Source organism: Phragmites australis, chromosome 2, assembly GCF_958298935.1.
Source record: "Phragmites australis chromosome 2, lpPhrAust1.1, whole genome shotgun sequence".
Taxonomy (NCBI): Eukaryota; Viridiplantae; Streptophyta; class Magnoliopsida; order Poales; family Poaceae; genus Phragmites; species Phragmites australis.
In genome coordinates this window covers 2,185,652-2,196,840 of record NC_084922.1, presented here as the reverse complement: position 1 = coordinate 2,196,840, position 11,189 = coordinate 2,185,652, and the positions used below count along the sequence as shown (strand labels likewise).

Genomic DNA, 11,189 nt, shown 5'->3' with positions numbered 1-11,189 from the left:
ATTATTTCTAAGCTAAAGTATGAAAGGAGTTCATTCCAGATAAAAATAAAGAATGGAGTTGAAAAAAATCAACCTCCACTCTTGACCACTTAGAGCATCTCCATCCGGCCCCCTAAAATTGACCCCTTATATCTTCATATAGGGGTTCTTCCTATCCAGACTGACCCCCTATTTCTCTGTGCGCTCCAACCGACCCCCTAAATCTGACCCCTTATATTTCACTCACCCATATTTTAATATTATCCTTTAACTACCAAATTAATTCTAACGGCTATATTTCTAACGGTTTTTTTCCCAACAGCTATTTTTGCAACGGTTACTTTTTTTCAACGGTTTTTTTTTCAACGGCTATTTTTCCCAACGGCTACTCTTTTGTCCAACAGCTATTTATTTTTCAACGGCTACTTTTTTCAAACGGCTAGTTTTTTCTAACAGCTACTTCCAACTCTATGTAAACCCGGCCAGTCCCCGGTTGCCATTCACAAGTCACACTCCTTTGTAGTTCCCTCTCTGATCGAAATGAGTCATCGTTTTCTGGTAGATTCATCGTCGTCGTCGGAGGATGATGACGACGAATTCATTCTTGCTACACTACATCAAGCACACACTCAATATGCGCTTTTGAATGCTGCACGACCTGTGGGTTCTGTGCCTGGACGTCAGTATATCAACCGCAATAGAGAAGCCGGGCATTGGAGGCTATACGAAGACTACTTTTCAGATGCTCCTACCTACGGTCAAACTTTCTTTCGTCGCAGGTTTGTATCTGTTTTTGTTTGTTCATTATTTTTGTGCATCCTCTGGGGTTCGGCTGATTCTTATTACTTTCTTCAGGTTTAGAATGTCTCGTTCTCTATTTCTTCGCATACTGCAAGCTGTAGAACAACATGATGATTATTTTGTGCAGAAAAGAGATAGAATCAGACGTCTTGGGTTATCTCCTTTGCAGAAGATAACCGCAGCATTTAGGATGCTAACTTATGGAGTAGCAGCAGATGCTACTGATGATTATATTCGGATTGCAGAAAGTACTGCTGTAGAGAGTCTTAAAAGGTTTGTGAAAGCTATTGTTGAAATCTTCGGTGATGAGTACCTGAGATCCCCAAATGATAATGATACAGCTAGATTACTTGCAATTGGAGAGCAAAAGGGTTTTCCCGGTATGCTTGGGAGCATAGATTGCATGCATTGGAAGTGGAAGAATTGCCCTGCAGCATGGCAATGTCAGTTTACCGGTCATGTGCACGAGCCCACCATTATTCTAGAAGCCGTTGCTTCACATGATCTTTGGATTTGGCATGCCTTCTTTGGTTTACCAGGATCTCACAATGATATTAATGTTCTGCACCGTTCTCACCTATTTGCAAATCTAGCTGAAGGGCACGCTCCAGAAGTGAACTACACCATTAATGGTCATAATTATACAATGGGGTATTACCTTGCAGATGGCATATATCCTCAATGGGCCACATTTGTTAAGCCAATACCATCTCCACAAGGGAATAAGAGGAAATATTTTACGAAAGTACAAGCAGCGGTGAGGAAGGAGGTGGAACGAGCATTTGGAGTTCTGCAATCTCGTTTTGCCATTGTTCGTGGGCCAGCAAGATTTTGGGATCAAGACATACTAGGACAAATCATGACAGCTTGTATCATCATGCATAATATGATCGTTGAAGATGAGCGAGATGCAGAAGGTGACCACCATTTCGATGGGATGGGAGAAGTTGTGACAGCTTCTCATCGTCCTACGGCTGAACTGCAAGCGTTTCTTCGAACTCATCTAGCCATTACTAACAAGGAAACTCACTCACAGCTTCGTGATGATCTAGTCGAGCACCTGTGGAAAAAATATGGAGGGGCGTAGTGTGTAGTTGTACCAATATAGTTGGTACCTGCCATGTACTGTTTTAATTATGTATGCACTTGTAATAATGTAGTCAGTACCTATTATGTATGCAGTTGTAATAACGTATGGTAATATATGCAGATTTTTCATCACACAACAACTAACATAGATAGTCCGTACAACTAACATAGATAGTCCATAAAACTAACATAGAGTTTGTACAACATACTTAAAGTTCATACAACATACTTAAAGTTTATACAACATACTTAAAGTGCCAACAAAATACTTAAAGTTCTATATATGAAGTAGCTCAACCCGAGCCTGTGCCAAACAGCCGAGCGATGATCTCATCCTGCAAGCGCGTATAGTAATGTCGTTGTCGCTCACTCATAGCACTAAGATCCATATTCATCACCTTATCATCTTCAATCCTTCTCCTTAACTCAATATCTTGTTCCTTCAGTTCAATCCTTTTCTTCTCAAGTGCAAGTCTTTCATCATTGCGCTCTTTTTTTGCAACCTCTTTCAAGGCTTCTGCCTCTTTCTTCTTAGCCCACAAGTTTTCCATCGCTTCCATGTAAAGATTATCTCCAGAAGAAATGGGATTTTTACCTCGCCGCTGTCGCTCTTTCTCCGCCTTCCTACCTACTGGCCTAACCACGGGCTCTGAAGTATGACCCTCCCCATCAACCTCTAGATGACTCTCATTGGTCCCAGGACTGGACAATGGACTTCCAGTGGTGGATGTCTTCTGTTTTTTCTCGCCGCACCTATCCTTCCACTTTTGCTCGTGCTGCAAGATATTCCAACAATGCAACAATCTGAACGATCTGCCTTTCGGATCTTTTGACTTATACAATTCACATGCATGCATTACCTACACATGTAAGTACACCTTATTAGACTTGCACCACCATATGAAATGGCAATCAAATAAAGAAGAGAACATTATACCTTATCTTGTTCTGTCACCCCGCTTTGCCTCCTGTTTTGAATCTGAACATAACATCCACAAAATCGGTTAACACCTTCTAGTATGACAGACCAACGATGCTGTAGAGAATTGGAAATACGATCAGATGCAAAGTCCTTGTGCTCATGAAAATAATCAGTAATTCTTTGCCAATACGTAGCACGTGATTGTTCATTCCCTTGTATAGCATCCAAACTAACTTCTAGCCATGCCGACACCAACATGTTGTCTTCTTTTACACTGAAATTTTTTGATCTAGCCTTTTTTGCTTTTTGGGATGCACCAGCTTCTACATGTGGCGTTTGTTGCTCCTCAAGTGGGCTTGCAAATTGACTATCATCCCAATACGGTCCATTGTCTTCAATGTTTCGATCACTCATCAAATCCAAAAAACTATCCATTGTTGTAACCTACACCTGCATAACACAAATTGTATACATATAATCAATTTCTAGCATTGCAAAATTTACACATAATCAATTTCTACCATTTCTCTCTACAGCCGGCCCACTCCAAACCTCTCTGCAGCCGGCTCCAAATATCTCCCCGTCGCCTCACTCTCCCAGTCGCCTCCCTCCTCCTCTCTCCCACTCCCCGGCCGTACTCCCTCCCTCTCTCCAGCCGGACTCCTTCTGTGCCGGACTCCCTCCCTCTCCGAGTCCCTCTCTCGCTCAGATCTGCTGGGCGGGGCACCGGAGGTGCTGGGCCGGCAGCGCGGGCGGTGGGGCAGCGACGCGAGCGGCGAAGGGGGCCAGCGGCGCGGGCGGCCAAGGGGTCCGGCGGCGTGGGGCATGCGGAGGAGGCGGCTGCGTCGGCCAAAACGGAGGAGCCGGCTGCCGGGCAAGCGGAGGAGGCGTCGGCGTGCCAAACGATGGGACAGGGGAGGGGGGCGAAGGTGTACCTGGCGTGGATGGCGGAGGAGATGTCTGAGGCGGCTTGGGGAGCCGGCGAAGGGGGCCAGCGGCACGGGCGGCCAAGGGGTCCAGCGGCGCAGCCAGGGGGCCAGCGGCGCGAGCGGCGAAGGGGGCCAGCGGCGCGGGCGGCCACAGGGTCCGGCGGCGTGGGGCACGCGGAGGAGGCGGCTGCGTCGGCCAAAACGGAGGAGCCGGCTGCCGGGCAAGCGGAGGAGGCGTCGGCGTGCCAGGCGGTGGGACAGGGGAGGGGGGTGAAGGTGTACCTGGCGTGGATGGCGGAGGAGATGTCCGTGGCGGCGCGGGAAGCTCGGTCGTTGATGGATAGGGGCTCGGTACACACTTCCTACAGATGAGGTTCGAAGATGCAATTTTTGGGGTCCCTCAAAGATGAGGGGTGAGAAAGGGAGTCGGTTGGAGAGGTTTTTGCACTGTTTTTCCTAAAAAAATAGGATAAGGAGTGGGAAAGGGGGCCGGATGGAGATGCTCTTAGCTACTTTATATCTATGAGGGGATGTGAAAATTCCTCTTCACCCTTAGTAGAGTATAAATATTAAAAAAGATCCTTAGACCTTACATATGTTGTTTTGCTACGTGAGCTCATTTGTAGGTCTGAGCTTTTCCCTCGATAGTTGGTCTGGAGTCCGGACACTAACCCGTTTGTCACCTTGCGAGTAGATAATGAGTGCGTCGCAGACACACCCAGGGACGCAGACACAGTGACACGGTCCTATCTCGATCGCCTCACTCCACTTGCACGCAAGCAACTGCGATGCGCGCGCCCATATACACGTCCGTGCGCGTGAGCAGCTAGCCGAGCACTTCATCTAACACTTCACTCGATCTATCTTTGCCTGGTTCGTGATGGGGCTGTCTCGAGCGCTGTGGTTCTCGGCGGCCGTCGTCGCGGTCCTCGCGGCCGTGGCCGGCGCGCAGCTGTCCCCGGCGTTCTACAACGCGACGTGCCCCGCGCTGCCGTCCGTCGTGCGGCGCGGCATGGCGCGGGCGGTCCGGAGGGAGCCGCGCATGGGGGCCTCTATCCTCCGCTTGTTCTTCCACGACTGCTTCGTCAATGTACGTAGATGAGCAACGATCTTCTTGTTGTAACATTGTTACGACCGAGGCATCGAGCTGAGCTTGGATGGAACTGACGAGTTCACGTGCGGATTACACCTGCGTTGACGTGTGATCGAGTGCGCTTGCGTTCGCAGGGGTGCGACGCCTCCGTTTTGCTGGACGACGTGCCCGGCAACTTCACAGGGGAGAAGAACGCGGGGCCCAACGCTAACTCGCTGCGCGGCTACGAGGTCATCGACGCCATCAAGGCGCAGGTCGAGGCCTCCTGCAAGGCCACCGTCTCCTGCGCCGACATTCTCGCCCTCGCCGCCCGCGACGCCGTCAGCCTGGTCAGTTACTGTCTCGGTTGCTCCTCTTTCCCAACAAATAAGGCTCCACTGAGAGTAAAGTTATCGATGTCATTGGTGCGCGTGTGCATGCATGCAGCTTGGCGGGCCGAACTGGACGGTGCCGCTGGGGCGGCGTGACGCGCGTTTGACCAGCCAGGACGCAGCGAACACTAACCTGCCGCCGCCGGACGCGAGTCTCTCGTCGCTCCTGTCCAGGTTCAGCGCCAAGGGTCTCGACGCGCGCGACCTCACTGCGCTGTCCGGCGCGCACACCGTGGGTCAGGCCCGGTGCGTCGTCTTCCGCTCGCACATCTACAACGACACCACCGTGAACGCCACTTTCGCCACGGATCTCCGCGCCAGCGTCTGCCCGGCCACGGGCGGCGACGGCAACCTCGCGCCGCTGGATCCGCAGGCGCCGAACGCCTTCGACAACGGCTACTTCCGGGACCTCATCGCCCGACGCGTGCTGCTGCGGTCCGACCAGGAGCTGTACGGCGCCGCGGGCAACGGCACCACGGACGCGCTCGTGCGCGCGTACGCTGCCAACGCGACGGCCTTCGCGGCCGACTTCGCCGCGGCGATGGTGAGGCTGGGCAACCTGAGCCCGCCCGCCGGGAAGAGCGGCGAGGTCCGGCTCAACTGCCGGCGAGTGAACTGAGCTGCACGCAGCACCATTCCGATCTGTCTGTTCTTTCCTTGTTGGTGACTTGGTGTACGTTTCACAGACGCATAATTAGAAGTACGTGACGTGAGGTCATTTTCACGAGGAAAGAACACGCAGATCGGAATCGCTGATGTTGCGCTGGATTTTCTTCTCCTGCTTTCTATCCAAGGGAACAGCTCATCTGGCCATCTGATTGCGATGTCAAGGCTCAGGCTTTTTGACCTTGAAACTGATGCATGCATTATGCAGCCATCCAGCTGCGCTAGATCGGCGCGCGGAGCAGACAGGAGCGTACTGCTCGCGCGCACTGTGCGGGCTGCAGACTGCAGAGGCGAGGGGCAGCCAAATGGTGGACGAAAAGGAGAGGCGGGGCATGCGAGCCCTGCCTGTCCTGGCGTCCACAGCAGCTCCTCGTGCCGTGCCGTGCCGGCCGGGCCCCCGTGAAACGGCATGTTCGATTATGCGAGAGATGCGACGCTGTAGCGTGGATCACGTCGTCGTACATGGCATGCGTCTATCTCACTTGCCGGTGCAGTAGTTACTTCCAGTCTTCCAGGCACTACTCGTACTCGTAGCGTCTTCTCTTCCCTTCACCTCGGATGCATCTAGTCATCTACCGCAGCACACAGGAGTGAGTCGGCTTGATTCGGAGTGCTTTGGATTTGCCATTTCCGACTTGTGAGATGAGGCGTGTGCCTGACCTGACACCGCGTCGCCTCCGGTTAAACTGTTAAACTGAGCTGAACACACTGATTTTACAGCAGTAGGCAGCACCCTGATAGCATTTCAACTGTAACGATGCATGCTTGAGGATAAAAGCAGGTTTTCATTCGTCTGTCATGAGATGCTGTGAAAGTAAAGCTGAATATGCCTGCAGCTCTGGCCCCTCCCCTGGGTCGGCACTCCATAATTGAGAACAAACATTACATTATAAGCAGACACTGACAGCGGGTGAACGATTTGACTTCTTTCTTTCTTTCTCTTGAAGAGGAAGGGAATCTGGTTTGCTTGGGCTGCATTGAAGCTTGGAGAAGATGTCCAATCCATGGATTTTTATATTTTTTTAGTTAAAATTTAAATAAATAGATTCCCGGTGAAAAAATTTGCAAAACTAGACGCCCGCAGCCCTCTGAGAAGGCAGCTACGGGTCCTAACTGCCCCCTGAGAGGGCGGTAGGCCTAACCGCCCCCTCAGAGGGTGGCAAGAGGGGCTAACCGCCCTCTGAGGGGACGGTTAGGCCCTGAGGGGGCGGTTAGCCTTAGCCGCCCTCTCAGATGGCGGTTAGGGCCATTTTTTCCTGTAAAATTAATTTTTTTTTCCATTGTATCCTCTAAAATTGTATTATTTTTGTAATTAAAGAAATAAAAAAGGAAGGGGTGTAAGAAAATTAAGAAATTAAATTTGGAGTAGGTTATGTAATAACGGGAGAAAAAAATCAATAATTAGTAGTTGCAGCATTTTACGTGGGTATGAGGTGGGAACGAGGACAAACATAATATTGAACACATAGTGAAAACATTATAAGACACTGTAACCGCGACGATACGATGAGGAAACAAAGGTGGCATGTACGGTTCGCACTAAGACCTACTTATTAGTGCGCCGATCCTAATCATAACATGCCTTAGGAAAGGAAAGTATGTCGGGTTACATTAGGTACTCTCTACTGCGTGCATCTAGGATACTTTCCCTTTCGGAGGGCATCGGGACCTGCCGCCTTAGCATGGCGGGCTCTCTCCCGCTTCCTTTCCCTCTCAGCCTCTCGAGCCTGAGCCACGGTACGGTCGTGCGCCGCCTTCCTCATACGCTCTTCTTCCTCCCGCTTGAAACGAAGTTCCTCTTGCTGTTGTTCGTACTCCCGACGTGCGTAGGCTTCCCTTCTCCACCTCATGTTCATGTCGACCCACAGCTTCTCTGAGTCATTTTGCTCATTGTCGAGCCACTGAATAAAATCACAGAGCGGTGGAGGGGACTGAACAAATGGAACAAGATGAGCGGTTAGTAAAAGAGGGTGCGTAATCGGAAGAGATGAGGCGGATATCTGTTACCGTACCGGTCGATAACCAGTTGTTGCATGGCGAGACTTGTCATACTCGTAGTTGGCACACATGAAGAAGCATAGTCCATAGGTGTATGAGATGTCCTGTGACTCGCGGAGCTTACAAAGATCACCACAGAAGCACATTGGTAGTTTGAGACCTTCAGGTATGGTAGTCCCCCAATGTTTCTTTGGTGGGCTCGATGGAGCTGAGGAAGATATTGCACTTGAGAGATATGAGAAATGAGCAATGCTTCACCGTTAGGAGGTTCGGCTATTTATAGTTGGGGGAGGCAGGAGCATTGGATTCGCTCTTGAAGAAAGGAGTGAGGGCATGGGCGTAGCTGGTGGGAGAAGCATCGGATTCCATCTTGAAGAATGGGAAAGTTTTGTCATTGCCTATGGTCAGAGATTCCATATTTATTGGTACCCGTGTTGTCATTTACTGATTTGAAAAAGCTGGGTAGTGTTGTCACGTCTTGTTTAAAGCCTGCGGCAGGAGGCATGTGTTGTCAAGTCATGGTTAAAGTTTAGTGCTGTGGTCACTTCTTCATTGAACGTGTCTGAATATGAAATGCATTTACGAAATGCTAAGTCGACCATACAAAGTGAACGTATCTTAATACATAGGAGTACATCACGAAGCGAATATGCATATGTTAGTTACAAAAAATGTAAAATGCTACTCATGCCTCCCTCGTTGCCGTCGCCCTTGCGCCCCATCGTGGTCCCGATGCCGCTGGTTAACCCTCACGTGACCCCTGGAGTAGGTGAGGGGGTCGGGTGGGCCGACGTGTCTAGTAGGCCTAGTAGGGACCACCGGTGTCGAGGGCTCATCGTGCGTGGGCTATGTCCGAAGTGGTGCACTGGAAACCTGGGACCGCTGAAGGACGTCGTAGTCAGGTGTGCCCCCGAAGAAGTCACGGACGATGTCGTATCCGGTGTCGGGGCCAGGCTCATCCTCCTGACTAGGGTACGAGGATTGTGAAGGCTCGGCAGGCGTCCATGTGTACTGGCTGGAGGGGCCTGTGAACAAATAATCACATTAGATACGAGCAATATGGTTTTGAAAGTAGTAAAAAATGTATAATTGTACCTGCGTGGTACGACGGTGCAGCAGAAGAAGGCCACGCTGACGTGCCGTAGTACGTTGCCGGGGGGGTAGGGCCTGGGGCCGCCGAAGACGGACCGGCCTCGTCACCGAAGTAACCTGAGCATAGTACTAACTTATTCTGCTGAATGTATTAGAAATTAGGAAGAAGAGTTCCCGGAGTACCTGACTGTGGACGCACAGGGCTCCATCTGCGAGGCTGCGTCGAGACTTGTGCAAACGGACCTAATTAATGTTTAATAACAATAAGTAAAGGATATTGGTCAATATTATTCAAAAGTATAATTCGTACCATGTTGCTCGGACCCTCCAAGACATGATAGAAGGGGTAGTGTGGGTGCCGACACTGAAGAACGTCGGTGCACGTCTGACGGCCGAGATGACTCGACGTGCACACCACTCGTCCTGGGAGGCGGCCCTGCTACATCTGTGGTAGATCGGCAGGAGGTGAGCTTCAAGGCGCGCGTCGTCTTGTCGAAAACCCGTCTAATGAAGCTCACAACATCCGACGCACTTAGGTGATGCCCTTGCCGGACGCGGTCCATGGCAGCAGCTACATCTCTATTTACGTCATAAATGATATCTATCTGTGGATACGAACAAAAGTGAACAATTAAAGTATACGGTTATGTTCAATATGGAGTACGGACTTCAAAAAGTTACTTACTGCTAAAGCGGTGTCCTCGTCCCAATGCACCGGGTATGTCTCCGTTGTCAATGCGATGTGGGCCCGGACATCCTCAGGGGTGTAGGTGACACGTGCCCGCGTATGTGGTACGTACCACCATAGGTACTCCCTGAAGTTCCCCTCGGTGTGGGGATGCGTCTCATCAACGACGTCCTGTAGCGCTTGGGCCCATGTTGCCAAGTAAGGGGCCAAGCGGTCCGCCCAGAGATTGCCAGCTGGCTGGCCTTTCCGCGTGTACCTGCATTCATACCACGGCAAATGTAAGTCAAACTGAACTGAAGGTTACTCAAACTATAATTTTGCAAGTGTACCTGTGGACTTGCAAGGGGACGGTACGGATGGGGACGAGCGGGAATGCCTGGTGACGGCCAAACTGTCGCATGACGCGGTGCGGTGAGTACTCTTCGACGTAGATGTCGAAGACAAGGGGCGCCTTGGTGAGCCAGTACTCCTCGTCGCGGGTGCACAAGGGTGACAAACCCAACCCTGCCCGTGTATGCACGGACCGAACGCTGTATGGCTCCATACCACATTGTTGGGACGTAGCCTGTCGAACTGGGTACGAAAATGCTGGTACGCGCTGCGAGACTGCTCGTGGGCCCAGTGTGGCTGAGTGACAAACATCAATACAAATATTCAGCGACTAACATAGTACGAACGAAACTGTTAATGTAAAATACGTACCCGTCGACGACACCACAGCGAGACCATTGTGGGCGCGTCCTCGTCTGTCTCGTCGTACCATTCCTCTGGGTACGGGGAGCGATCCACCACCGGCCTACCTATAGCGAAATGCTCGTACGACCATAGCTGAAGAAGAAGTGGACACCCGGCGAAAGTGGCTAGTGCCTCCTTCTTCGTGCATGCGTCGCAGAGCGCCCGGTACGTCGCAGCAAGAACAGCGGATACCCAGCTGAACTGCGGTACGTCCTCCGCATCAGCGTCCGCTATCGACCGGGCGTACGGCACAAGTGTCCTCGTTACCAGGTGGTCTTGGCCACTAGTGAACATCACCCACCCAAACAACCAAAGGAGGTAGGCCTCCAAATGTCTCGAGACCGCGTATGCGTTGTCGTGTGGGTGGGTGTATGCCGGCTGCAAATATGACTGGTGTCAGAAAGGATCATTACGACATACTTTGTTAGTATTCGATAGGTTCCATGTTACCGTACCTGGAACTGTAGGATCCACTTCTTCGTTGGCCCTCGTGCATCGGATAAGAACTCAGGCACGTAGGGGGGTGTGTTCACCTTTCGCTCCACCGGCCCAAATCGCTCATGCATATCGTTGATCCAGTCAGCCTGCATATCGATGACCCCAACCGCAGCTCTCGCGCAAGGAAGGCCTAAGAGGTAGGACACGTCCTGCAGGGTCGGGGTCATCTCTCCGCACGGTAGGTGGAACGTATGTGTCTCCGGCCTCCAACGGTCGACCAGTGCTGCTATCAGCGATCGATCGAAGTAGAAACGAAGGGTTGCAACCTCGGCGTTCTCCGTCGGTCGAGCCTCGACCAACCGGCAAAGCGGTAGGAGTCCGGCCGCTG

General features: G+C 51.3%; 3 protein-coding genes across 3 annotated transcripts; 2 read left to right on the top strand and 1 right to left on the bottom strand.

Moving 5' to 3' along the window:
* Positions 1–837: 837 nt before the first annotated feature.
* Positions 838–1,867, top strand: LOC133910290 (uncharacterized). The gene has a single exon (XM_062352799.1). The coding sequence runs from the start codon at positions 842–844 to the stop codon at positions 1,865–1,867; it is 1,026 nt and encodes a 341-aa protein (XP_062208783.1). The 5' UTR covers positions 838–841.
* Positions 1,868–2,144: 277 nt separating this feature from the next.
* LOC133910289 (glutathione S-transferase T3-like) lies at positions 2,145–3,226 on the bottom strand. The gene is made up of 2 exons (XM_062352798.1): positions 2,807–3,226; positions 2,145–2,729 (listed from the first exon to the last, which is right to left on the bottom strand). The coding sequence occupies exons 1-2, from the start codon at positions 3,224–3,226 to the stop codon at positions 2,163–2,165; spliced, it is 987 nt and encodes a 328-aa protein (XP_062208782.1). The 3' UTR covers positions 2,145–2,162.
* Positions 3,227–4,468: 1,242 nt separating this feature from the next.
* LOC133893358 (peroxidase P7-like) lies at positions 4,469–6,000 on the top strand. The gene is made up of 3 exons (XM_062334363.1): positions 4,469–4,810; positions 4,948–5,142; positions 5,240–6,000. The coding sequence occupies exons 1-3, from the start codon at positions 4,601–4,603 to the stop codon at positions 5,801–5,803; spliced, it is 969 nt and encodes a 322-aa protein (XP_062190347.1). The 5' UTR covers positions 4,469–4,600; the 3' UTR covers positions 5,804–6,000.
* Positions 6,001–11,189: the final 5,189 nt, after the last annotated feature.

Coding starts and splice junctions, on each gene's coding strand:
- LOC133910290 (XM_062352799.1), top strand. CDS start 842: ATGTCTCGTTCTCTATTTCTTCGCATACTGCAAGCTGTAGAACAACAT.
- LOC133910289 (XM_062352798.1), bottom strand. CDS start 3,226: ATGGATAGTTTTTTGGATTTGATGAGTGATCGAAACATTGAAGACAAT. Junction 2,730..2,806: donor GGGTGACAGAACAAGATAAG/GTATAATGTTCT, acceptor TTACATGTGTAG/GTAATGCATGCATGTGAATT.
- LOC133893358 (XM_062334363.1), top strand. CDS start 4,601: ATGGGGCTGTCTCGAGCGCTGTGGTTCTCGGCGGCCGTCGTCGCGGTC. Junction 4,811..4,947: donor TCCACGACTGCTTCGTCAAT/GTACGTAGATGA, acceptor TTGCGTTCGCAG/GGGTGCGACGCCTCCGTTTT. Junction 5,143..5,239: donor CCCGCGACGCCGTCAGCCTG/GTCAGTTACTGT, acceptor GCATGCATGCAG/CTTGGCGGGCCGAACTGGAC.